The 25,625-nt window shown below is 37.5% G+C and overlaps 1 protein-coding gene across 3 annotated transcripts in view; it reads right to left on the bottom strand.

Annotated features, from left to right (window-relative positions):
- Positions 1-25,625, bottom strand: part of PRKG1 (protein kinase cGMP-dependent 1) — a 1,157,800-nt gene that overhangs the window by 104,011 nt on the left and 1,028,164 nt on the right. For all 3 annotated transcript variants that reach the window (XM_084764176.1, XM_084764175.1, XM_084764177.1), the window contains one exon: positions 9,299-9,373. In XM_084764176.1, the coding sequence (XP_084620302.1) occupies positions 9,299-9,373 (75 nt within the window). The remainder of the gene's footprint in view (positions 1-9,298; positions 9,374-25,625) is intronic.

Below are 25,625 nucleotides of genomic sequence, written 5' to 3'. Positions count from 1 at the left end.
CCGTAAATCAAGTTTATTACCATGACAGGCATATTATGCTAAATATTTTTATGTGCTAGAGCATATAAACAACAGATGGGGAATTGTTACTAGGCTTGATTCTTGTTAAGCCCTTCAACTGAAACTGTTCTTAGAGTCAACATTTTCCTGAAGCTGTCTTATTTCCTTTTCGAGGACATTGGGATCAGAACTCAGCAACTTGTGGAGGCTCTGAACTGCTTGTTCCAATTCTGAGGACTAGAGAAATGGCACCTGCTTCCTTTTTCTGTGTGCTTTGTAAGCTAGGGCTCAGGCTGTGTGCCTGACGGGATGGATGCACTTTATAAAGCTGACTGACTCCTGTGATTTATGCAGTGAAGGCAAATGGTGTAATACTAGCAAACGGTGCTGAGCAAGAGCCATGCTCCAAATCTATATCGTCTTTTTCAAGTAACAATTTAAAAAATATGAATTAATATAGTATATTATGTTCCTTGTATCAAAACTGACTTGTGCTGCCATTTAAATCATTACTTAAAAATTATTTCTTTCTGAAGGGATTCATGGGGAAACATTACTATAATATTCTCTAGTTTCAAAGGTACTCTATAATTTTCTAATAGCTCTTTATTGAAAGATAGCCTGGCTTATTATCATATCTGTCATATCAGAAAGAGAAAAATTCTATGTGTAAAAGTAAAAATGAGAAATTCTGCTTCTAATTTATTTAACTCTTCTGAATTAGCATAACTAACTTCAAGCAAGTCTACATAACTTTTTATGTAAATGTTTTAAATAATACAAGTACTATAAGCAATACTTAAAGATTAGAAAAGGGAAGAATATAACTTACTGTTTTAAATATATATATATATATTTGTTGATTCTTAAGTCTGTTTTCTTTTTAACTTTTCAAAAATACATTTTAAATAAAAACTTGTAAATAAAAAAGTCACATACCAAATTTAACCAATTGCAAAGTCTATATATTTCATTGAACTTCTGCACAGTTAGAGGAGCCATTTCAAAGGAAGCTGTAGAATTTCATATTGGGTATTGTACTTTCATTATCCAATGTATTTTACTGTAATTATCTACCAACAAAAATTGAAAATCCAGAGAGAGTTAGAATTAGAAAAATGATGATCTTTATATTCTCTTTCGTAACTTGTGTTCATTTCCTGCACTCAATCCTTCAACATTCCTAATATTTAACTTTTACTTGTTATGTCATGCTGTATAGACATATACATTTGTGTGTGTGTGTGTGTGTGTGTGTGTGTGTGTGTGTGTGTCTAGATCTATATATGAAGGAGAACATGTGTTTTTTAAGATTGTATGACCATGCTTAATATTAAGCATTTTAAGTCAATGCATTTTTAGAGCTGAATAGTAATCATTTTTTATCACATTTTCATGGACAACTGTGTTGATTTTAATTTTGCACTATAGTGAATTACTTTTGCGCTATAGTGAAAAAGGCATGCAAATATCTTCATGGTAGGGTATGGAATTATCTGGGTATAAATAAGCCCAGGAGTGAAATAGATGGGTCATAGAATAGGTCTATCTTTAACATTCTGAAGAATCTCCAAACTGATTCCCATAATGGCTGTATTAATTTTCAGTGCCACCAACAGGGACCTAGGCACATCCTCTCCAAAACTGCTGACAGATTTATTGGTGGCAGCTTTGCTGCCTGGGGCAATGTGGCATCTTAAGGTAGTATTAATTTGTCTTTACTGGTTGGCTAGGGAGACTGAACACTTTCAAAAATAGTTATTTGCCATTTATGTTTCTCTGGAAACTCTCTGTTCAGTTCATCATTTGTTGACTGGTGGCGTCTTTTTCGAAGAAATAAATAGAGTTGGCAAATCATTGGTTTGTCTGTATTTATCAAGTAAGCAAGCAGTGCTAGACGCTTAGTTCTCTTCAGTCCTCTTTCTGTTAACTAGAAAAGGCAGCATGCAAGGGCATCCGTGAGTCCCACCTAGAAGGTCTTGCTCTGGTGAGTCTTAAAGATAAACAGAGTGCAAAAAGAAAAAGAGTAGCAAATGTCCCTTGGGAGCTTTAATTTCTTTTCTTTTATTTTAATTTTTAAAAATATTTTTATTTAAATTTTAATTTGTGTGCGTTGGTATGAGGGTGTCAGATCTTGGAGTTACACACAGCTGTGAGCTGCCATGTGGGTGCTGGGAATTGATCCCAGGTCCTTTGGAGGAGCAGGCAGTGTGCTTAACCACTGAGCCATCTCTCCAGCCCCTAATTTCTTAAAAATGAAATAGATAAGGAAAATATCCAAGGCCAAGTAGTTTTATTCAAAATCACATTTTAAAAATGGAACCGAACCAGCCTCACTGTTCTTGAGAGAGAGATTCGTGTCCTGTTCTTTGATATCTCATGTCACACTGAAGTGTTAATGTTGCTATGGTTGGTCTTAGGATACAGTCTATGCCCTTGTTAGCCTGACATCATGCCCTGGGAGTCAAAGCAAACAGCCCTTGCAAGGCTAAGAACCAACCCAAGGGCCAAACTTCCCCAAAATGTTCTTGCTTCCTACACTTTGCTCTGCAATAAAATGGAAAATATTCTGTTGCCCAGACTCTGGGTCTGTCGTCTGACACCTCATCTTACAAGTAGCCAGGAAGTTCCAGTTCTGGTCTGAGGACTAGCTCAGGATGATTTGCAGTGTTCTTTGCTTTTGATCGGCATAGTGTTTTTATTTGGGAAAAGGATATTGCTCACTTGAATTCTTTCCACAAGGGAAGAAACAATTTTCTGGGCCCATTTCCTTGAGAATTGCTTAGATCAAGATGGTGTTGTTTAAAGTACATTGCTGATAAGACTGTGGGAATGCTAAGATCTAACTAAGATCTTTGTTCTAAGAGGCCTGAGAGGAGGAAAAAAAAAACTAATAAAAAGGAAGAGTGTAAAGGGCCCAAATTTCAAAGCCTATGTTCAAAAGATCATCCTCTTGTTCACTTAATTTCACATTTAAAATTGTATTTTTTATTACATTTTAGATGACCCCAAGGGCATTTCAGAACATGCTAGCAAGCAATACAGCCCTGGGTTCTGATTTGCATGGCCTATTGTGCCTCTCAAGGCATCGCATGAGCTAATGATCAAGGCCTGCGTAAGATCTGATGCCAGAGAGCATGGAAAATGGCAGCAACCTTGCTATGACAAACAGACCGAGCAACCAAAGGCCATTTCTGCTAATGATGTGGAAGGAAGGGATATCTTTTATTGCTGTCACACTGTGTCAAGCCGCGAGGCTCGACACCAGATGTAATGGGGAAATAGCAAACAGACAAAAACATGGCTCTGCAAATGAGCTTGTAAACAGAAAGGAAGCTTTAAATCAATGAGCACCAATCATGAGAATAGAAATGTTTCAACAAACAGATGATGGATTGGTGCACACGTGTGCAATATTCTGGTTAATTCTGGCGAAAGGGGGAGCAGAGAGGTGGCTGTGCTATTAGTGTTTAGTGACAGTAGGTCAATGTTTGCGGGCCTGTCAAGTTTTTGTCACTGTTTTCTCGCACACTGATAGAGGTGCTCTGTTTGGCATCTTTGTTTTGTTTTTGGCTCCGTACCTTAATTTTCTTTTTTCTTGTTTCCTTAAGTTATTCTGCCTGTGCTATTCGAATCTATTACATGTATCCTGTTGGTGAACTCAAGCTTTTCAGGCAAGGAAGCCCTAATCAGAGGTGGCTGTACTCAGGACTCAGTGCCTGGTGATCAGAGGCAGCCACATTAGGTCCAAATATGGTCACAGACATTAACCAAGCTGGATTCCTTTACTCACATAAAGAATGAAACTTGCCATGCATTGTGAGTCACGTAAGGCCTGCTTCTCTACTTAGGTAATGTAGCCTAGGTCACATATTAACTAACCCGACTTCCTGGGTGTGCAAGACCGCTGGGAAATCTTTAAAAGTAGGACATCGTTTGCTTTGTCCAGCAAGGCTGAAACTGTCCTTTGGAGCCCTCTTGTTCTACCATATTGTCTATTGTTAATTTGAATAAAGCTCTTGTCTAAAAGACGATTTTGCTTAATGTTTCTCCTCTTTCTTCCTAAAATTCCCACATATTCTTTGAGGGAACAAAGCAATGAGAACAAGTGAACTGATTTAGTACACAGTGGAAGAAGTGGGGGAACAAAGCAACATAGCTATCCTGGGGGCGGGATCTTGACAAGTTTGGTCGTCTTATTCTGTCATTTCATGGCATGCTGGCAGAGCAGCCCAAAAGGACCATATATCTCATTATTCTGTTCTGGGCCTCAGTGACATCTTACACGTCTTCTTTTCCTTGTATCTCCCATGTCTCCTCAGTCTTTTCTGAATGTTTCTCCTGACTTTTAAAAGCTAAATTTCTCAAGAATCAATCCTTAGCTTCTTCACGCTCACCAGTTCTCCATTTTCACTGGTTCCCTCTATAGTTTCAGACGCCGCTCGCCATTTGATTGCTTCTTAGTCTGTAATTCTCTCTGTACCTTTTTCCCTAGCCCACTTCAACTAACGCCTCAGTTAATTACTTGGGATTCAGCTCAAATGTACTGAAAATGTCGCTTCATCATGGAAGTCTTGTGATAACGGTTGTTTGTCTCTCTCATACTGAACCAAACATGAAAGTAAGGAATGTGTCTGTTTTAGTCACTGTTTTATGGGGGGTGATTTTGTAGGCATATAGAGAGTGATCTATTGAATGAATCAATGTATAAAGAAATAAATGGTGGTGGGTGAAGCTGGTGCATGGGGAGCTATGAGTTATCAGAGGAGCTGAAGTCTATATAACAAGTGACATTGCAGGTTATAAAGCATGGCTACACTTCAAATGGATTTTTATAATGATGAGATTCTCACGGAGAACAATATTAGGTCTCACCAACTTAGAGGTAACTAAATACACACATCAGACACAGATATCAGAATGTCTCAGGGGAAGTCCCTTGATGTCTATACCTCCAGATTTCAAGATAAGACGCAGGCTAGAACAGGTGGCACATGGACCAACTGGTCTAAAATACTGCAACTTTTCTATCAATGCATGACACAGAGTAATTTACACAGCTGGACAGACCAAATGAAAAAAAAATAAGCTTTTGCTATAGGCTGAGATTTATTTTTCTTCTTCTGTTGTTCTGTTTTTAGAAGTGATTGAGCACTTATATTCAAAAGAAGAATAATTTGAATCAGTAAGGCTTTAACTTGAGTCAATCTAGAAAACTAAATTTCTATGCACTGTGTTCTCAGGCAGTACCATGATGAGGTCAGCAGAACATAGAACGCTGCTGTGCGTCTACAATGTGATGGAGCCAAATGGAGAAAAACAATCTGTAAGACATGCAAGTGTAAATAAAACACAAAAGCAGTTAGGAGAATATGTTAGATTGGCTTGGTTGGTTTTCTTTTTCTTTCTCTATCTTGCCATAGTATTTTTTTTAAAATAAAAAGTAAAGTACAAAACATTTTAATAAAAATAATCATTATAAATGAAAACAGAATTAAAATTCTCACCCACTATATGGCCTCAACCTGAGAATATAATGATGACAAACATGGGCCACTTTCAGGGCATAATCTGTATTATAAAGGAAGGTTTTTATAAGGTAAGTTGGGTGTATATGTATACTATATATGAATTAGGGTTTTTCTTTTGGAAAAAAAGGATTCTTTTGTCTATTGTTTCTGAGAATAATATTCAGCATCAAGTACATTAATGATGCTCTAACTCTAAAAGATATGTAATAGAGAGACTCTTCTGTCAAAAATAGTTAAAATAATAAAATAAAACATTTACTTTTATATTTATGGGCAACCATGATTTTACAAGACAAGCCTTACAGGTGGACTGAGGTAGGATACCAAAAATCATACGACAACAATTGTCATAACTTGTTCTTAAAAGTATGGGGTGAAAATAAACGTTGATTTATATAGCAGTCTCCCTTCAAACTGCAAACTAGTAATATAAAATGTTTTTGTGTCAGTATGTGCATTATGTAGTACAATGTAAAACTCATAAGTAAATTTTAACTGTTTTTTATCAAGTGATGAATGTCCTTAAAGCAAAAATGATAAGGTCATATTATTACAAATGATATTTTACATTCTAAGTGATACGCAGTAAATCTCAATTTTAATGTTATATTGCTTCTTCTAACATTTGTGGCTATAACTCATATTTTAAAAAGCAAAGCTTTTAGTGGAAGATTATCAGCAATTAAGAAAGGCTGAGCATGCCACACAAGTAAAGTTTCTATCAAAAATAAATTTAGGAAAGATATATTGTGATATAAGCAGAAGACACACAACCTTCAAAGAAGAGCTTTCAAAATCATTTTAATAGGATATTTCTTTCAATCCATTTTTCCTAGACTGATTGTCTGATCTCTATGTTCAATGTGGGTCTCCTGAGACTAGCATGCTTATTTGGGGGTGATCAGTCTGCCACTGAGAGTGTAATGCTAATAGGCAATGAATGCCTCACCTCTGAGTTTTAAATGTCTCAAAGGAATCAGTTATTAAAGTCAATCCTACTTTTTCTCTCTTCTTTTCCAAAAAAGAAAGACATGGAAAAACTAAATTGTTTTACACAGCTAAGTAAATTATTGTTTGAGTGGTGCTTTAAGAAATATTAACCTTAAATTGTATGGCTTTTGCCAAACAAAGGGGACCTTGAAAAAATAGTTTACACAGTGGAGCTTAATCATCACCTCAGTTGTTTCTGCTCTAGGTTTCATGGTCTATATAGAAATGCAAAGGCATTAACAGAATTAGCCAGGGGATTTAAACCAATTAGAGGATGCTCCAAGTTTCCACTGCATAGGTAAGCCTTTAAAAGTTCTGTAAAAACCAAGTGAGTGTAAAATGTATTAAAAGAGAAGAAAGTCAATGAAAGAAAGAGACAACAGTGGTAACACAAGGAGATGTGTATGCTCGCTAGCGAAGGAAAAAAGCATACCTTGTGCAAATTCAGAGTCAGCTTCCTCTGAGTTAAGGACATCTGATGGGGGATGACTACTGTGTCAGAAACCATCTTATGTTATTTGTTAGCTCTATATAAGTATTAGCAGTGTAAAACGCACGACAACTGTTACCCTAACATTTGTTTGGTATGAGACAAATTTCATGGGATAAAATTATTGTTCCCTCTAGTATTCTGATCAGGAATTTATTTATTTTTTATCAAACAATTTACACTTTCTAAATAATGATTGACAGTAAAGAATAATAAGAATACATTCACTTGGTTTAAGTAATAATCAAACAATTTAAGATAACTCTTTTCTGAATGAAATCTGCTGAGGCAATGTATCTTCTGAGGCAGCTTATCAATCAGCAGACTAGCTGAACCGTCAGACTAGCAGCTGATCTAATCAGAGGGCTCTATAACCAAGCTTGATCCAGTTAATAGTTGATCTAATTGGCGACTAATCTGACTTGTGATTGATCCCATCTGGAGGTTGAACCAATCCATGGGTAACCAAATCAATAATTCCCATCAAGTTTATTGTTACTGATTAGGTCGGTGGTGAATTTAATTGAAATTTGACCAAATCACCACATATACAAGAGAAACATAGGTGATAGATGGGCTAATTAGCTTAATTATTATCAGTTCCTAATTAATATCTACATCAAATCATGTTGTATACCTTAAGACTGTATGTTTGGTTCATAATGCCTAAATTATAGTCTAGCAAACCTACAGGTCAAAAAAAGAACTTACTAAGAAGTATGTTGATGTAGATAGTCATTTTATTATTTCTTTATTCTTTAGCCATAACTCCTTGGTCAAATTGTTACTCTTTTATAAAGATATCTATGGGTATTTTCTAGCCTAAGTATAATTTTATGATATACTATATAAACATGAGAGCTTTACTTATATAAAATTAAAGACATTTTAGTCATGAAAAATTTATAATATAGAATAATTAATATAGAACAAATAATAGAATAATACAGAATAATTAGTATCTGTTATCACAATCATATTCAAATTAAAGCACGTTTCCAAAGATTACTTCAACAAGTTCATCTACCTCTGTAGTGCTTTACACTTTACAAAGATTTTTTTCCCATAATGTCACCAATTAAAATGGAACAGTAGCTGCCATGTTAAAGATGTGCTGAGGCTGAGGCTGAGAGACAGGTGTTAGCAGTCATGACCAAGAGTGAAAGCAGGAACAAAGGCTTTTCATCTTTGTTCAGATTCATGTTACAGTGTGACAAATTATGGCCAAATCTGGCTTTTAACTGTCTGAATCTGGATTAAGTGTATTCATTTCCTTATTCCCTAGAAGTGCAGCGTGAGCAAGGGGATCCATGAATGGTCAGAATTCATAAATTGTCACACTGTTATGTCTACAAAGTCAATAGATGTTAAGCAGGGTCCTGCTCACAGTCACTTTCCCATCATTCAGAATTTTAAGGCTGAGATCGTTATCCACTTTTACTTGACGAATAGTACTTGTATAAAAACTATATACCTAAGGCTGTGAGAAAACAGAAAGCCAGATAGCAACGTAGCTAGACTATGTTCTATAAGATGGCTGTCTTTTTCTGTAAGTCTAAAGTAGCTGCTCATGTCCTAAGATGGCCACCAGTCATCCTACTTACACACCTGTATCTACTCAAAAGGTCAACATGGAGTGTAGGTCTTAATCTATTACTCCTAGGCCAAATGTTATTTTCATGGATCCTTGGAGCAAAATATTTTATTTCTTTTGTGCTTGAGGTTACTACAAATTTAGTAATCAACTTGTGGTATGAACTTCAGACTTAACACTAGATTTTATCTGCTTATTCTTTCTGCTGTCCTATAGGATATGAAATATCAGTTTATATTGAGTGAAACGGAAGATTATGAAAACCACTGGTTTCCTTTTCAAAGTAACCTACATTTTTGAAATAAAAAGAATCTTTGGTAAAACTTTGTTTTATAGCAGGTCATCCCTGTAAAAGAATTAATGTTTATATAAAATTATAGTAAATGAGATTCTTGGCATCTAATATCATCAGGAAGCATTTTTAGTCTGACAACCATTGTTGTTTCATTGTAATTGTTTACACTGGATATTAACCTACCACTTACCTTCATACATTGATTGTCACAAAAGATTTCACATTGAAAAGAGTCATACTAAATTAGCATGTTGTGTAACAAGTACATCATTCGCTTAAATTTTCTTCTAAGTAGTCAGATGCATGCCAGAGCATTTGACATGAAGTCTAAAGATTTGACTTTATCCTATTAAAATCCTTTTTATCAAGATGAAGTCCCCAAAATGAATCTCACTTACTTTGCTTTCGCTTCCGCATCCTCATACGCTTTGTTAGAAACATCGTCCAGTCCTCCAATCAGATGCTTGAAAGAGCTGTCAGGGGAAAATCAGAGTGATCGGGTTAAGTCCTCAGAATGTGGAAATAACGGCAAACAATCATTTATAGTGAGCCGATTTAAAGCCATAATGAATAAAAGTAAAATCAAACAATCTATAAACATTGCTAAGAAACACACCAGACAGCAGAATTCCTTCTGATTGTGTGATAAACATGAGGTCAGGAGCCTATTCTCTCTGGTCAACCTCTACACCCAACACCTAATCACATTTTACAACCATAGCTGGCAAAACACCGATAATGAGCCAACTGGGTGGAATAAAATCTTGACCAAGCTAATTGTGAGTCACACTGAGTTCTTACCAATCTGATATAACAACAAAAACCTGCTAACAAAAGAATGCCTGATCTGTCTGTTAACTAGGATTACATTTCATTATTTAGAATCCAAGCTGTAAAATGCAAGACGTAGCTTCATCTTCATTTTTGAAAAGCCAAATAATCATCATTTGCAAAGTAAGAATTATAGAAAAATCAACTCATTTGAGAAAATGAAAATAAATTTAACTACTTAAAAACCAATCACTTCAGTACCTACTGTATACCTGGAGCTGTGTTTTAGGTTTATTTTATATAATGAAGTATCATTTCTCATATGCTTACACTATAAAATGTTATAGAGAAAAGAACCTAATGGGTACACACATAGTAGGTAACCCTTGAAATGTACTGAATACAACTAGATACGGTAACTGTTGCACATATGACATTTTGGCAATCTGTCAAACTGAAACAGACTGGACAAGAAACACATAGAAAGAAGAATGGAAGTCTATCCGGAATTTCACACAATAACTAGAATTTCACAGTCTCGTGTGGTTCTGGTAACCTTAGTAGGCAATACCTCACTGGAGGAAATGGTTCACTTGGGCCAGGTCCTTGACAACAACTTGTCTCTGGTACCTACTTGCTTTCTGCTTGCCTCGTCTATCTTCTATGATCCTCAGTCCGAGTACAAGGAACCAAGTAACCACGGGTCAGACTCTCTGAAATAGTGTGCTAAGTGAATCTTTCTTTTCTTAAGATCTTTCGGTCAGGTATTTGATCATCGTAATAAGAATAATGAATACATCAGGCATTGTTCAGTGGTGACATGTACTGTGCAATGATATTATGAGTTATTTTACCCCCATTTTATTGGTGGGCTTATGACAGTTGGAAGCTCACCCTAAATCTTAACACCCAGTAAATGTGATGGACTCACAGGAAGGAAGTGAGCATTCTCCTTCCTATTAAAAAATTGATACTACAACTCCTACCTAAAACACCACACTTTGAAGATAGTGATGAAAAATTTTAGTGCTGTATAGGCTTTTGATGGGTATTTCTAAGGTATCATATGAAATTATAAATGTTGTACCTATAGTGTTTGCATATGTATGCTTTGTGTGTGGTTGAGTGTGCACAGAGGTTGATGCTAAGTATCTTACTAGATTGTTCTCTGACGACATTATATATTGAGGTAGGATATGTCCCTTAAAGACAGAACTTGATTTGTTTCTTCTAGCTAGCCAGTTTGCTCTGGAGACTTCTGTATCTTCTTTGAGTACAGGTATTCCAAGTGGGCTTCTCTGCCAGCCCTGGACTTGTGTGAGTCCTGGGGAGCTGAACTACAGTTCTCACACTTGTATACCAATCACTTTACCTTTCTCGTGTCCTCCCCTGTTCCATCTGCACACTTTCTTTTTGTGAATTAAGTTCTAGACAAGGTGTATAACAGTAAATGGCACCCACAGTGTTTCTCATAATCTTGATCTATAAACGGCATGCAGTTTGAGCATCAAATAACAAATTAGGTATTGCCAGCTCCTGAACCACAGCAGAAAAATCTGATGAGTTAAAATTTAAAGTTACTTCACTGCTTTCACTTTTAATTACTTTTGCAAAAACTATAAGGAGGATTAGGACTACAGAGAACAGGTGCTACCTCAGATTTCCTGGTGGAGATCCCTCTGGGAGTCTGGGTCACTCCTGTGCTGTGCTCATATGAACTCACAGACACTGAGGCAGCATGCACGCAGGGCCTGCGTGGGCCTGTACCAGGTCTTCTGGATATATCTGATGTCTTCTAGTTTAGTGTTTTGAAATGATTTTCCAACCCTAAAGCCCAGGCTAGCCTAGAATCTCCTATGCAACAAGAGTTGTCTTGAGATCATGACCCTTCACCTTCAGCCTTCTGGCTAGAAAAACTATAGGTGTATGCCACCTCTCCCAGTGCCACTATTCTTTATGTGATTAATTTTGTACTTTCCTGTATAATGTATTGGTCCATACCTAAACTTGAAGAAAGTCTGATTTCATAGAAACTCTAATGTCCAAAAATGTCCCTAGTTACCCAATGACATGTGACTAGGGGAGAGTCTTTCATTTACTTTCAATGTAGCCTTATTACTTAGAATTAGAGTCATTAACTAGTTACAAATCAATATTATTTTTAACTTTGCATTATTGTATACATATTTAATTTCATCTTGAATTTTAAAGTAATATTTTGACAGCTAATAAGTCACTGTATATACATTTGTCAAGGAATAACTATCCCTGTATCTCTGCGTAGATATACAAACATATAGACACATATACTCAGTGAAACAGGAAGCATGATATCTGTGTACAAAAATATAAATATTTTCACTCTCGATTGTACATTGAACATACAGAATTTCTTTTCATGATAAACATGCCAAGGTCCATATTTTGTCTTTTGGAATTTAGGGCCAACTATTATTTGTAAATAATTTTTGTTCAGAAGGCAATCTAAGTCAAAAGAATACTGAAACATTGAATAATTGAATCCTGAAAAATAGCAAATCTTTTTAAACAAAATGTTTTCTATTATATTATATGTAGACACTTTAAGAACATGTAGCACTTTCAAGTGATATTGCTGATTCCCAATGGATCATTACTATGTATTTCTCCTCTGCTCAATAAATACCTAAAGACACCTTGATAAGCTAGATAATAGAATTATAGAATTAATTCATAAACTTATTTAGTGACTGACTTATTTATTTGCAGTTCTGGCTACTGAACCAAGGGCCTTGCATCTACTAGGAAGGCCACTGATCACTGGGCTGTATTCCTGTTCACCCACTCATTCCCTTTAAGGAATCTGTAAGAAATGTGTGGGTCCCTGTCATACAGCCCTTTAAGGACATATTGCTGTAGGCGCCTGTGATGTCTATTCTTGCTTGTCATCTTGATTACATCTGGAATTAACTGAAATCCAAATGATTGGGAACACTTGACTGATTTTTTTCCTTAATAATATCATATGAAGTGAGAAGATCCACTTCTAAACTGGATCTTTGAGGTGGGAAGAATAAACCTTTAATCCAGGTCTTTTGAGGTGGGGCAACTCACTTTTAATCGACCACAGCTTCTGCTAGCAGGCTATATAAAGAGCATGGAAAACAGGAGCTTGCTGTGTCATTGCCTGTTTGCTCTTGCTAGCAAATCCATTCTTTCCCTGGCATTAGAACATACATCTTTGGATTTCCAACATCCTGAAGACCAGCTGAGACCTTCAGTCTGGTGGACTGAGCAACTACTGGATTCTTGGACCTGCTATCGTAGGCAGCCATTGTTGGACAATCTGGGACACGGCCTGGAAGCCATTCTAATAAGTACCCCGACCCTCGCCTTCCTGTGCAGACACAGGAGAAGAGCGAAGCTGAAGAGTCTCCTGTGTGTAATACTGGTAGTTTGAACATAATTTCAAGGTGCAACAGGAAAAGAAAGCTGAGAGGAAGGGAAAGAGAACAAAGGTGAAGGAGGCAAATGGAAGATGAGGGCAGAGAGATAGACAGACAGACAGACAGACAGACAGACAGACAGACAGACAGAGAAAATAATGACCCTTTCCCATCAGGAGTGTTACCATTTGCGGACATTTTTCTTAAGAGGCGTCAGCTGAAAGGCTGCTCCACATTCCACTCATGCTAGGAAAAGTGTCTGTTTGGGGACTTTATGGTGATTGACCCAGTGGGTAATAATTTCAGTTATTAAGATGTTTTCATTATTAAACCAAAACATCCTTCTGAAGGGAGCTGATTACTCAGTGGTATATCTAAAATGTGTATAATTTTGTTCTTCAGTTGCAACAAGATGATACTTTGTCTAAAGAGAAATGGCCTCTAAAACTCTAAGAAAGACAAAAGTCCAAACTGATAGAGTCCAAGTATCAGGGATTGACATGTTTCCTATAAAGAAAAGCGTTTAAACACAATTTACAGTTTATAAAGTACATTTTATAAGCCAGGTGTGTATTTAAATATAAAAGACATATTCATACTAGTTGACTAAATACTTATGCTTTAGTATATCCAATTTGTATACAATGTTTTGTAGTCATGTGTTAGCAGTTAGACTTTGTGGGTTAAAAATAAGATGACAATAATAAAATAAAATAATAAAATAAAAAATAAAATAAAAATCAGTGTCTTTCAAGGTCAAAATAGGGAATGTGGGAGCTATCTGGAATTAAGTCAGCTGATCTGGCTCTCCAGCTGATATCTCCTTCCTCCCTCATGGTCACATGTCTCTCCCAAAGCTGTGTACTCTATGAAAGCAGAAGAGGATGCCTTTGCCCAAGGATGACCTTCCCAGACCAGAGGAGGCGTGGTCTTCAGTCAAGGGCATATGAGTAGCTGCACTCCCATGTTGGAAGCTCCAAATACCTTTTCCAGTTCCAAATAGGGTTATAAAATTAGCCATTCATTTAAAGCAGATTTGCTTTCCTGATTCTATCTTTATATAAAAGAATAATCTGTTCTAAATAATTGAATATCCTAAGACAGAGGATGCATAGAAAATATTTTAAATAAAAATTAATTTTCTAAGTTTTTACTTGATACACACACATGTGGATGTATATATATCCATTTTAAAAGGTGGGCTTTGGACTGTTGACATGGCTCAGTTGATGGAGCCACTTGCTACCAAGCCTGCATTAGACCCTTGGTAGGTCTTCCATTCATATAATGGAAGAAGATAAATGACTCTTGTGAGTTTCCCTCTGACATTCACACACATTTGTGGCACAGACATACATGCATGTGCACACACACCAATAAAAATATGCTTACTAAATAAATTTAAAGTGTATAAATAAGAATAAGAGCAAAGCAGATAATGATTGTTGACTGTTCCAAACTATTACCATAGACTTAACCAATAATATTAACAACCATGTAATTAAAAAATAACTAAGTAAATCCATAACAAGAGCATCTGCTGGTTTACTTTTAGCTACTTTTAAAAAATGACCAGGGTGGCCTAAGAGTTGTGATTCTCTGAATGATGCCATCCTTTCTTTAGCAAGACCAGGACTGTCCAGGTCTTTCCATCCTGCCATGGAAGGTGACACTAATGTGAAAGACGTGGATTTCACAGAACCGGTAAGCTTCTGCATAATGAGGTTTCTCAGAAAAAAAAACAAAAACAAAGACAAAAACCCACTTTACATGAGTTCAAGTAAAGATTCTGAATCAAGAGGTGAGCAAACTACCTTCTGTGAAACAAGCCGTGTGTACTGCACATTGTGTAAATAAAGCTTTGTCAGAACACAGACACACTTACTCTTCTATGTACTCTGTATTGCCTGTGGCTGTTTTCACATGTACAGGCAACTTGAGCAACTATAACAGATCTCATACAGCCTGAAAACTTGGAATCATTGATGTATGGCACTTTACATGAAAGTTTTGTCAAACTAATTTCTAGATCTCACTCTTCCTCTTACCTTTCCACCATTACATTGACTCTGTCACTAATTATTGCTGATTCTACTTTCAATAATTTGAAGTTAACCCTTTTATGTCATGTCCCTTTGTTTCCTCCACCAGGGTCTGTCTTAGGATAGACTTTTTTATTTTGTGGACACTCTTCCTTATAGGCAAACAAGATGATTTTTTAAAACCCAAGTCCGATTCTGTTGCCATCTCCATCCACTCATTTCTCCTAAGCATTTGCCTTCGGTCCTATGTCCCGTGTCTGGAATGTTCTTCACTCACGTGTCCACACAACATTCCCTTAATACCGTTCCCATCTCAGATCCAGTGTATCCTTTTTAGACAGGTCTTCTCAGAGCAGCCAAGGCATTTGAATCTTTAACCTAAAGCCTTACTGATAGTTCACGGTCACTTTGACTCATTCTCACTTACCCATCAAACAACTTTGTTTAAATATTGGTTGCCTTTCCCACATGAAAATCTAGATTGCACAACAACAAGATGTTAGCTAACCTTAGCCACCAGTAAGTAGTTCTTTGTCTGCTATGAGATCTCCTGCTTGTAATAGAAACTTGAAAGGAAAGGGAAGACAGAAGCGCCCTTTGATTTATTCACTGCAGGCCTACGTGTGTGATCAGATGATGACAAGTAATGCTTGCCCTTTTCTGACATCAACTTGTGTTTCTAACTCCAGGTATGTTTCTCTGCAAGTTCATGTATACAAAATATGAATGTTCAGGACAACATTTTAGCTTTGCTGAATGATCTACTAATATTTTTAGTCCTAGTGAAGAACTCTATCAGTGACTGACTGCATAGGAAGCTGTGTGATCACAGAGCTTCAAAGCACCTGAGTTACGGCTGCCAGGACCTCCCTGACATTCCTGTGTCTTCTCTAGTTGGTGATTTGTAGGTCTATGAGCCACTCCTGTTCTAGTAACTCTCTGAGTAAAATATCACTGTTTGCAAAGCTAATGTCGATGCTTCCTAGGTGCATCACTAGTTTCACTAAATTTCCTGAATATTCATATTCCGTATAGATGAATTCACAAAGAAACACACCTTGAGTTAGAGATATAAGTTTGTGTCAGCAAAGGGCCAACCCTGCTTGTCATCTTCTGATGACATGCTTAGACATGCAATGAATAACTCAAATTTCACCAATTCCATTTTGCCCTATGAAAACCAAGTATTAATACTAAATTATTAACTTTCTTATAACATATAAGATTCTCAATTCCAAGAATATTTTATGATCTGCTTTGTAATAAGAATCACAAATTGCTAAGCATTTGATTTTTTAAAGGATTTTCTCATTTTTAAAATAAAAACTAGGGTAATATAAAATGACTTACATATTAAATATGTTCAAGCATATTTTCTTAAAAATCATTTTAAATTATCAATTCATTTAGTTTATAAAAACTCTTCTCCAAATGAACTAAAGAAAATAAGCTTCTATATTTCCCTTCTATATTAATTATATCAAACAACATTTTAAAGAACATTTTAAATAATTATCTATTTAAAACTGTACAACATTTCAAGTTTGTATAGAGAAATATCATGTAATTACAAAGCTGCATGAAAGTTGTAAATGAACCTTTTCGATAGTACAACACATTATCCCATGGTGTCTTTTCCAGAAAACGTTTACTTATGACTTAAAATTCTCTGAAGTAAAGATGTTATTTACTAGTTTGGTCATCTTACAAAACTTTCCCAGTGAACTTTTTTAGTTTTGCCTTTATGGCATGACTGGGAAAATAAACTCTTGATTTCTCATTAGAACCAGTTGCTAAGACTATATTGGTGAGGATGCCATATATCTGGACTGCACAGTGTAGAGAAATGAGGCTGGAGCTGAGCCGGAAGCTTCCTCCATGCTGGCTAGTGATCACAGTGCTAGGCAGTACTACACCTGCTGCAGGGAGTCAGACTGTCTTATCCAGCTGTTAACCCAACATGTTACAGTATCCATCTTCCAGGCAAGATGGATCTGCTGATACAATAATGTCCCAGCTATTAAAGAGGCAACAACTCTTTCTGACAAGGTCTGAGGTCTGAGCCACAGGAAGTAATTCATTCTGCTTACTGTAAACATGTTCAAAGACTTGTGGTGGAAGAGGTCTTAGATCATAAGGTGAGCTTCATCCTTTCATTGTCCTAGTCTGTCATGGTGTCAAGTTGTCTTCTAAATACTTACATTTATAGTACATGTGTAGTAATATGTAGTAAGTAATATAAACTTACATTTGTAGTGACAAATCAGAAAAGCCTTTCTTTGCAATGTGAGTGGTGAAGGCAGACATACGGCTGCTTGTGATGCTCAGAATAAGTGACTGTTGAGTGTTTGGACATTATACCTCCCACCTCTAAGGCTCAGGGAACATTGTAGAAGAGGGGCTGGAAATAATGTAAGAGCCAGAAGAGAATGGCCATGAAATACTGTCTTCTGGGCTCTGAACAGCTAATGCAGTCATGATCTCACAGTATGGTGGTTGCCTTTAGCGGACCTACAGAAGGCTGGGCTTACTAACAGCCAGTCTCCAATTGGTAAGGAACTGAAAAGACCCTTCTGTGCTAATAGCGGTTCCGTGGAAGGGGCCATCATTGTGTTTAGGTGTACCCAATGAAGAGTTCACTCAGGCTTTAAGAGCTATTCCAAATCACAGTCACACAGATGCTCCTGATAAAAATCAGTGGGTCTCAACAACAACAAACCACAACAACAACATTATCATCATCAACAGCAACAACATCAACAACAACAACAAAGCTCTTAAATGTGGGAAGGCACCTGTAAGAGATGAGGAGGGGATGGAGGAGAAAGATGGAGAGCAGTTAGAATCTTCAGAATGCACGTGGTGTATGTGTGAAATTGTCAAAGAACAAACAATAAAGGCTAAATTAAGCAGATGTTTCTCCCCAGAAGCATTAGATACTCACAAGTTAAAATATCCTTAAACATCACAACTTAATGCTTATGGAGTTTAATAAAAATGTCAAGGAAAACATGAAAAACACTACACAATTTTTGTTTTTTTATATTTTTTACATGATTCTCTCTCTTTTTCACAGATGAGGCAATCAAGGCTAAAACAACTCTGAATACTGAATTCTGCTGACACCATTCTGTCTCTCAATGTGGAAGGCTGAGAAAGATGATAAAACATCTGGGGCTAGGCTCAGAAATCATACATGTTCCTGGTATCCAGCCTCCATGGCAAAGGCAATCTTTGGGCTAGGCATAGTGGAGCACACCTTTAATCCCAGCACTTGGGAGGCAGAGGCAGGAGGATCTCTGTGAGTTCAAGGCCAGCCTGGTCTACAAAGTGAGTCCAGGACAGGACTGTTACACAGAGAAATTCTGTCTCAAAAAAAAAAAAAACCCAACCAACCAAAAAAAAAAAAAAAAAAAAAAAAAGGAACACATTAACAGGTCATCTGAATTCTCTATACATCTGTGTGTAGACGCTCTAAAGAAGCCAGGCGTGGTGGCACACGGCTTTAATCCCAGCACTCGGGAGGCAGAGGCAGGTGGATCGCTGTGAATTTGAGGCCAGCCTGGTCTCCAAAGTGAGTGTAGGGCAGCCAAGACTACACAGAGAAACCCTGTCTAGAAAAAACAAACATACAAACAAACAAACAAACAAACAAAACCAACAAAAAAAGAAGCTCTAAGGAAGTGAGCGTTTTAGTCTTCTTGGGGTGCCTTGCAAAATAAAAGAGACTACGTCTTTAAAAAAACAGAAATTACTTCTCTAGCTTAATAGAAGCTGGAAGTCTGAGGCCAAGGACTGGCCAGAGTTGATTTCGGGTGAGGCTCTTCTTGGTCTCACTGTGTCCTCACATAAGCTTTGCAATGCGTGTGTTTCTGACTTTTACAAGGATTCTATTTCTATGGGATTAGACTTATACACAACGACGTCATTTAACCTTAATTACTTCTTTCATGGCTGTGTCTAAATATAGTCACACTAGGTGTTAGGACCTCAACATGAAGATCAAGGGACACAATACATAATAAACTTAATGAAGAAATGCTATTGGCAATCTTCAAATTGGCAGTCTTTATTGCATCACGCTTTTATGGGGAAATGTTGCTTCTATATTTTTAAAGTCCATACAATGTACATTTAAAACATTTTTACTGTATATTCTTTGTATATTAGATATAATATATTAACACTTTAAAAAGCCCTACAAAACAAAAAATTATCATAACTTTTTCCATTGTCAATAACTATGATGATCACCTAGTATTTTAATACATTTTAAATGCAAAGATGGTAGCAGCAAAATTAAAATGTAGCAGATTCTCACCACATCATGAGAATTAACTTGAAGATGTTCTCATGGAAGGCCAAAGAACTGTCCAACAACAAAACACAGGACCCTGTTACACCCTCCCTAGCCAGACTCTTTGAAGCATTTTCTTCTTGTTCCTAGGGCTTCCACTACTCATTCATCAAGGTCAATTCAAGCAGTAGTTCTTATTAGCAACTCTCTATCTTACATCTGTGTGTGTGTGTGTGTGTGTGTGTGTGTGTGTGTGTGTGTGTTGAGAAAGATTAACAATCATTTTTTGTCTCTGTATATTAAAATATTGATTTAATTTGTTTTTAATAACAATGCTTTATTTTCTTTTTCTTTTTTTCTTTTTTTTATTAATTTATTCTTGTTACATCTAAATGGTTATCCCAATGGTCAGAACATTCTCCACAGTTGAGTGGAGAGTGGGATATGACTTTCTCACATACTCTGGTGCCTCACATTTGACCATGTCCCCTGGAGGGGGAGACCTGGTGGCACTCAGAGGAAGGACAGCAAGTTACAAAGAAAAGATTAACAATCTTGCTTGAGCTTCCTGAGTGCTAAGTTGAAAGGTGTGTACTGTGATGTCTTGCAGATTATTAGTTTCTTATTTTTCTTTACATGTGTGTGTGCGCGTGCGCGCGCGCGCGCGTGTGTGTGTGTGTATGTGTTGGGGGAGTGTTTGTGCTTACTTTTACTTTTGTTTTTTGTTCTGGGGTAACATCCAGGGCCTTTTGCATGCTCAGGGCAGGCACTACTACCAAAGCATTTTAATAATATTCATATTCATAACTTTTAAAATGTTAAGGTCTTGGTCTTCCCATTTTCCACTCATGGCCCAGTATAGTGTGATTATCACTGTACTTCTTTTGCAGGGAAGTATACTAACATCTCTCTAAAACAAATTTCCCCCCTCTTAAAATGTTTATATTCCTGTGTGTGTGTGTGTGTGTTTGTATGTGTGTATGCATACATGCATGCATGTGTGTGTTTGTATATGTGTATGCATACATGCATGCATGTGTGTGTTTGTATGTGTGTATGAATACATGCGTGTGTGTGTGTGTGTGTGTGTGTGTGTGTGTGTGTGTACTCACTAAGGCCAAAAGAGGCTATCATGTGGAGCTGAAGTTATAGGTCATTGCGAGCCACCCAATATGGGTGCTGACAACTGACGATGGGTCAGTTGGAAAGGCTCTAATCTCTGAGCCATCTCTATTCCCTTTTTATTGCTCAGTTCCTTCATCTTTATCCTCCGGACTCTTGTCCTCTCTGTAATACCCTTCCCACTGATTGTCTCCCTTTAGACTCTCCTTTCAGTAAATAAATAGAACAGTGTATCTAACCTTACACCATAAAATAGCCTTTGTGGCCAGACAGCCAGTTAAAACAAAGTGTCCTATTGTCCTTCATACTTTTATATTTTACTTTTCAACCTACTAAAGGTTAGTGTTTTATTTCATCTTTCTTTCACGCTTATTGTAACTGTCCACCAAACTGGTCATTACTATTAGCCTGGTGGGCTTTTTGTAGGCCCTTCTCTGTGAGCTGTGTGAGGCTCAGGCACAGAATGGCTGCATCACTTGGATGTAGAGGTATGTGCATGCAGAGCTGCACTGGCTGCTGCTATGCCCTTGTCTGTCTATTTCTTCATTTTCATCTTCTCCCTCTGTGCCACTGCTTCTGAGTATATATATCACACACACACACACACACACACACACACACACACACACACACACACACCTCTCCCTTTGTCATCTTGTTTATACAAGTTACTGAAATATTTGTCTTTTCTATCTTTTTCTAATCCACAATAGAGTTATTTTCCATATATGTATATATGATACTTTATGCTAGCTTTATATCATGGAAACCTCACACCTCTACAAGGTAACCACAGTTACCAGATTTACAGGGCACTTACTTTAGGATTTCTTACACTCTAATCTAACATGATATTTATGACCAGATAACTCTCCTAGCTGTAGAGAGCTGCCCAGGGCCTCTTATGATATTTAGAAGCCCCAACCTCTACCCATAAAACATGAGCAGAAAATCCACTGTAATAATGAAACTAACTGTGGGCATTTTCAGTGTCCCCAGGTTAGCTCCAGTATGCACCGAGACAAGGCTTGGGAGAGTTACAAAACAAACCAGAAACCATACCTTCAGGTGCAATACTAGATGTCTAATTTTTACTATGATCTAGCTCTTACACAATACACTGGTCAGACCTTTACTTAAGGGTTCTCAAAAGCCATATTTATTCTTCCATCTTCAGTTCAGGTCCCCATGCTACTGTTGAAGTCTTCAGACTCACACGTCTGCCACTTGTCAGTGTGTCACCGTATCCCACTTTACACCCCATATTCAATTTGCCTGTAGCTGCTCATACAAGAATGGTCCTTTTTACTGGAGCCTGTCACACTCACCTTTTCTTTTCTCTTTTAAACTCTTGGCCCCTTTTGCCTCTGTTTTCTTACTCGGGCTACTTTACAAACAGCCTAGTGCACAAGAATCACATGATTCTTTGTTATAGATCTTCGACTCTTTCCATTCTAATTGTCTTTTTTAAAAAAAATCCCCCTAAAGAGAATCAAGTCCCCACTTATCTTCTTGGAATAAAGGCAACAACCAAAATGGGTTGTAGAAGCAGAGTACAACCTTAGAGTCGGATCACCCGGAAATTCGAACAGGCAGATGACGCTGTCCAAATCATTGAGTGACTCTAATCCTCAGTTGGTTTCCCTTTCTAGGATGTATTGTTTGGAGACATTTGTTCCCGTGGGGCTATTGTGAGGATTAACAGGTAAGGGTATTAAAACAGAAGCATCAGGTCAGCAAGGTGCCTCAGAGGGCAAAGGTGCCTGCTGCACAGCCTGACATCCTTCCCTGAACTCGCCCTAAAAGATCATGCTAAAAAAAGACAACTGACTCTTGCAAGTTGGCCTTTGTCTCAAATACACAAGATGGCAGGAACACACACAACACAACACACACACGTACACACACACACCCTCACATGTAGCTACTCATATTTATGAATTAGCCTTTCTCAGCTGTTCCCTTTCAACCACCAATGGCACCATCTGTCATCAATGCACTGAATCTTCTCAAGTCAGTTTTCTGGCTCCTAAGCGCATTAGATACTTGGACAATTCCCATTGTCTTTCTAGTCTGCCCTTCCTACCCTAGTGCTCTGCTGACCTTTAGTATTTACTTTTGGTATTTCAGGAGGAGATTATCATGACTTTTTCTCTTCTTTCAATTTTTCTGAAGCTCTTAAAAATGAATTTATTTTTCCCTAGGATAAAGATGCCAAGCAATTCACGAATCTTCATAGATTTAATTGTTAACAACTTAAGCTCCATGCAGCAATCACAAGAGAAGAAAAATGTCAAATCTACTTTTCCAGGGTTGTGAGAGGTTTCATACCTTGGGCTGACTCACCATGATTGCAACTTGTAGAATTATTTCAATTGAACATTTAAGCTGGCCATGGTGGTATGCTGCATGCTCCACCTTCTCATGATTGTCATTGAGGGGCAAAGTGCGTGACAATTATAGCAGATTATTTGAAAACATACTGACCTTCAAATCCATAATTATCCTGATTGTGTGTTTTTTAAGGGAAATACTTCAGAAGGTACTAAGTAAAATTGCCTAATGCACAGACAGAACTGTTTATAAAACTAAGGGGGAAACGACTTAAATGCATAAGCACAGCTAAGGATGGAAGAAGACAAGAGACTGAGTTATGCTTATAGTAAGTGGTCAGTGTGATGTGCTCAGTAAGGACGTTAGTGTGATTAAGTCTATCCACATGTTATACGTACAATTTGGGGACACGGTGTTTGGACTGTCTGAAACTTCATTCATTTTGAAGAGGAGACAAACAGCATTTCTTATAGCTACGCTGTAAGAGAAATTCTGTTTAATTAGTCCTTATCTGCATATCTTCTTCTGTGTGAGCCTTGGTGAGTATTTAATATGTTAATGTTACCGCTGTGTGCAGATAAAGCGGGGGGGGGGGGGAAATCTAGGTACAATGACCTATTTCATTAATATTTATTTAATTTATACTATTTAATTAAATATACTAAAAGTTGATTAAATTTAACAATAGTTGCTATTAAATACATTTATGTTTTCTTGAGTTTCTTCTTCAATGGTTATTACATATATAGTTATATACTACAGTATATTACAGCTGTAGAAAACACCATCTTGGGAAACCAGTAAAAGAGGACTCATTAACTGCTCTCATTCAGGTTTCTTTCTCAATGATAACGTATTATCCTTCTCCAGCTAGCAAGACAGTAACCTCCCTTATCAACCACCAAATCATGATTTGCCTTTGATAGTCTAGTATCTATTCAAAATTGATTCCCTTACATAGCTGTAGAAGGGCTTGTAGATAAGGTGACCATTGTATTGCATCCACCGATAAGTTCTGAACGGGCTCCTGTTGTAACACTTGGTCAGGGATGAGGCATCCCTAATACTGTGCCTGATGCTAATTTGACTCATGTTCTTACGCCATGCGCTTCAGATGCGTACCAACTGTGAAACATATTGAAAAGAAAAGGAAAGCCTTAGATCTTTTATGACCCAGCTGGGCCTATAATGACTGTCTCACCAGGGAAGTGTGCCTACTAAAATAAGCAAAGCTACTTAACTCTACCAGAAATGTGCAGTGAGTATCTGGAGCAGATCTCAACTTTGATGATTTTGCCACTGTTTCTAGACTTCTTGTCAGACTTCCACCTGAGCATGCTCCGGCCCCTGCCTCACCGCACCCAGCACCCTAAGAAGCATTACACTGGCTTCCCCAAATGAACAGCTACAGCCACTGTTCAGACTGGTAAATGTGGGATTTTTAAATGTTATTTTACTTTAGAATTGCTGTTTAATGCTTACATTTTGGAAAATAAAACATTGTTTTGGCTTATTTAATCGACCTTCCATGTAAGTAGCCACGAGTCTCAAAGCATTGCTGAATTTTCAAACAAAAGTACAAACATTGGATAAAATGCAAGCCTCACAAATACAGTAAACTTTCAAGTATTTTACTAGTATAGAACAAAACAATGACCTAAGAAACCAAGGCCTCTTAAATTTCAAGGGATTTACTATGAGCCCTACTTGTCTTCTGACCATCAGGGGAAAACAATGCACTTCTAACTGGTAGTGATCGCCTTATTCTGAGCGCCTGAGTGGACCTAAACTTAGCATCTGCACAGGTGAAGTAATCATTGTCTCCGTTGCATCTCTCTCTCTCTCTCTCTCTCTCTCTCTCTCTCTCTCTCTCTCTCTCTCCAGTGACCGCCTACAGACATCCAGAGTCCCTCAACAAGAAACGTTTTCCTCACTTGCAACATTTAACAATCACCCAAGTCTGCTTTAGACTTGTTTCAACTTGAGTCTAAAACTCAACCTTAGAAGACATCCTTGGGGCGGGTGTGACTTTAATAGTCTCTCTGACCAGTTCTTCTTTGTGTTGTAACCAATCTTGCTTTGCTCCTTTCCTTCAAAGACAAACACATGAAACTGTAGCAACAGCTGTCCACTAGTCCTTAAGTTTTCAAAGGAGAAGATCAGCTTCTTTAGTTTGAGATACGAGGAGATCACTTTTATAAAACGTGGATTTATTGTTTTCCTGTGATGTATGTATGTATGACAGCTTTGTCTGTGTGTATGCATTTGAGTGAATGTGTATGTATTTATGTACATATGTATGCATATGAGTGACTGGTGCTGACAGAGACAAGAAAAGGGTATCAATCCCCTGGACTTGGAGTTATGGACAGTTGTGAGCCACCATACGGGTGCTAGGAATAGAACCTTGGTCCTCAGCAGAAGCAGCAAGGGCTCTTAGCTGCTGAACACTCTCTCTAGCCCCTGTTAGGAGAGTTCTTGATGACACTCAGCTCTCAGCCTCTATGTGATTTCTTCTCTAAGTCCTATGTTCTTACCCTATTCCACTCAGTACCAAAGGCAAGCCATTGAGACTCTGTCTGCGCATGCCCTGCCCTCGTCAGTCCTTGCCTTCACTCTTCCTTCCTTTATTTCTAAAGTTCCTACCCAGACCTCATGTGTAACTTTGTCCTAGAAGTTTCCTGAGATGCATCAGGCAAAATACCTCCTTCTGCCTTCAGTTCTTACCCCGTGT

Source organism: Acomys minous (genome assembly GCF_964271855.1).
Source record: "Acomys minous genome assembly, chromosome: 2".
Taxonomy (NCBI): domain Eukaryota; kingdom Metazoa; phylum Chordata; class Mammalia; order Rodentia; family Muridae; genus Acomys; species Acomys minous.
The sequence above is the reverse complement of the archived record's forward strand: the minus strand, read 5'-3'. Positions and strand labels throughout refer to the sequence as shown.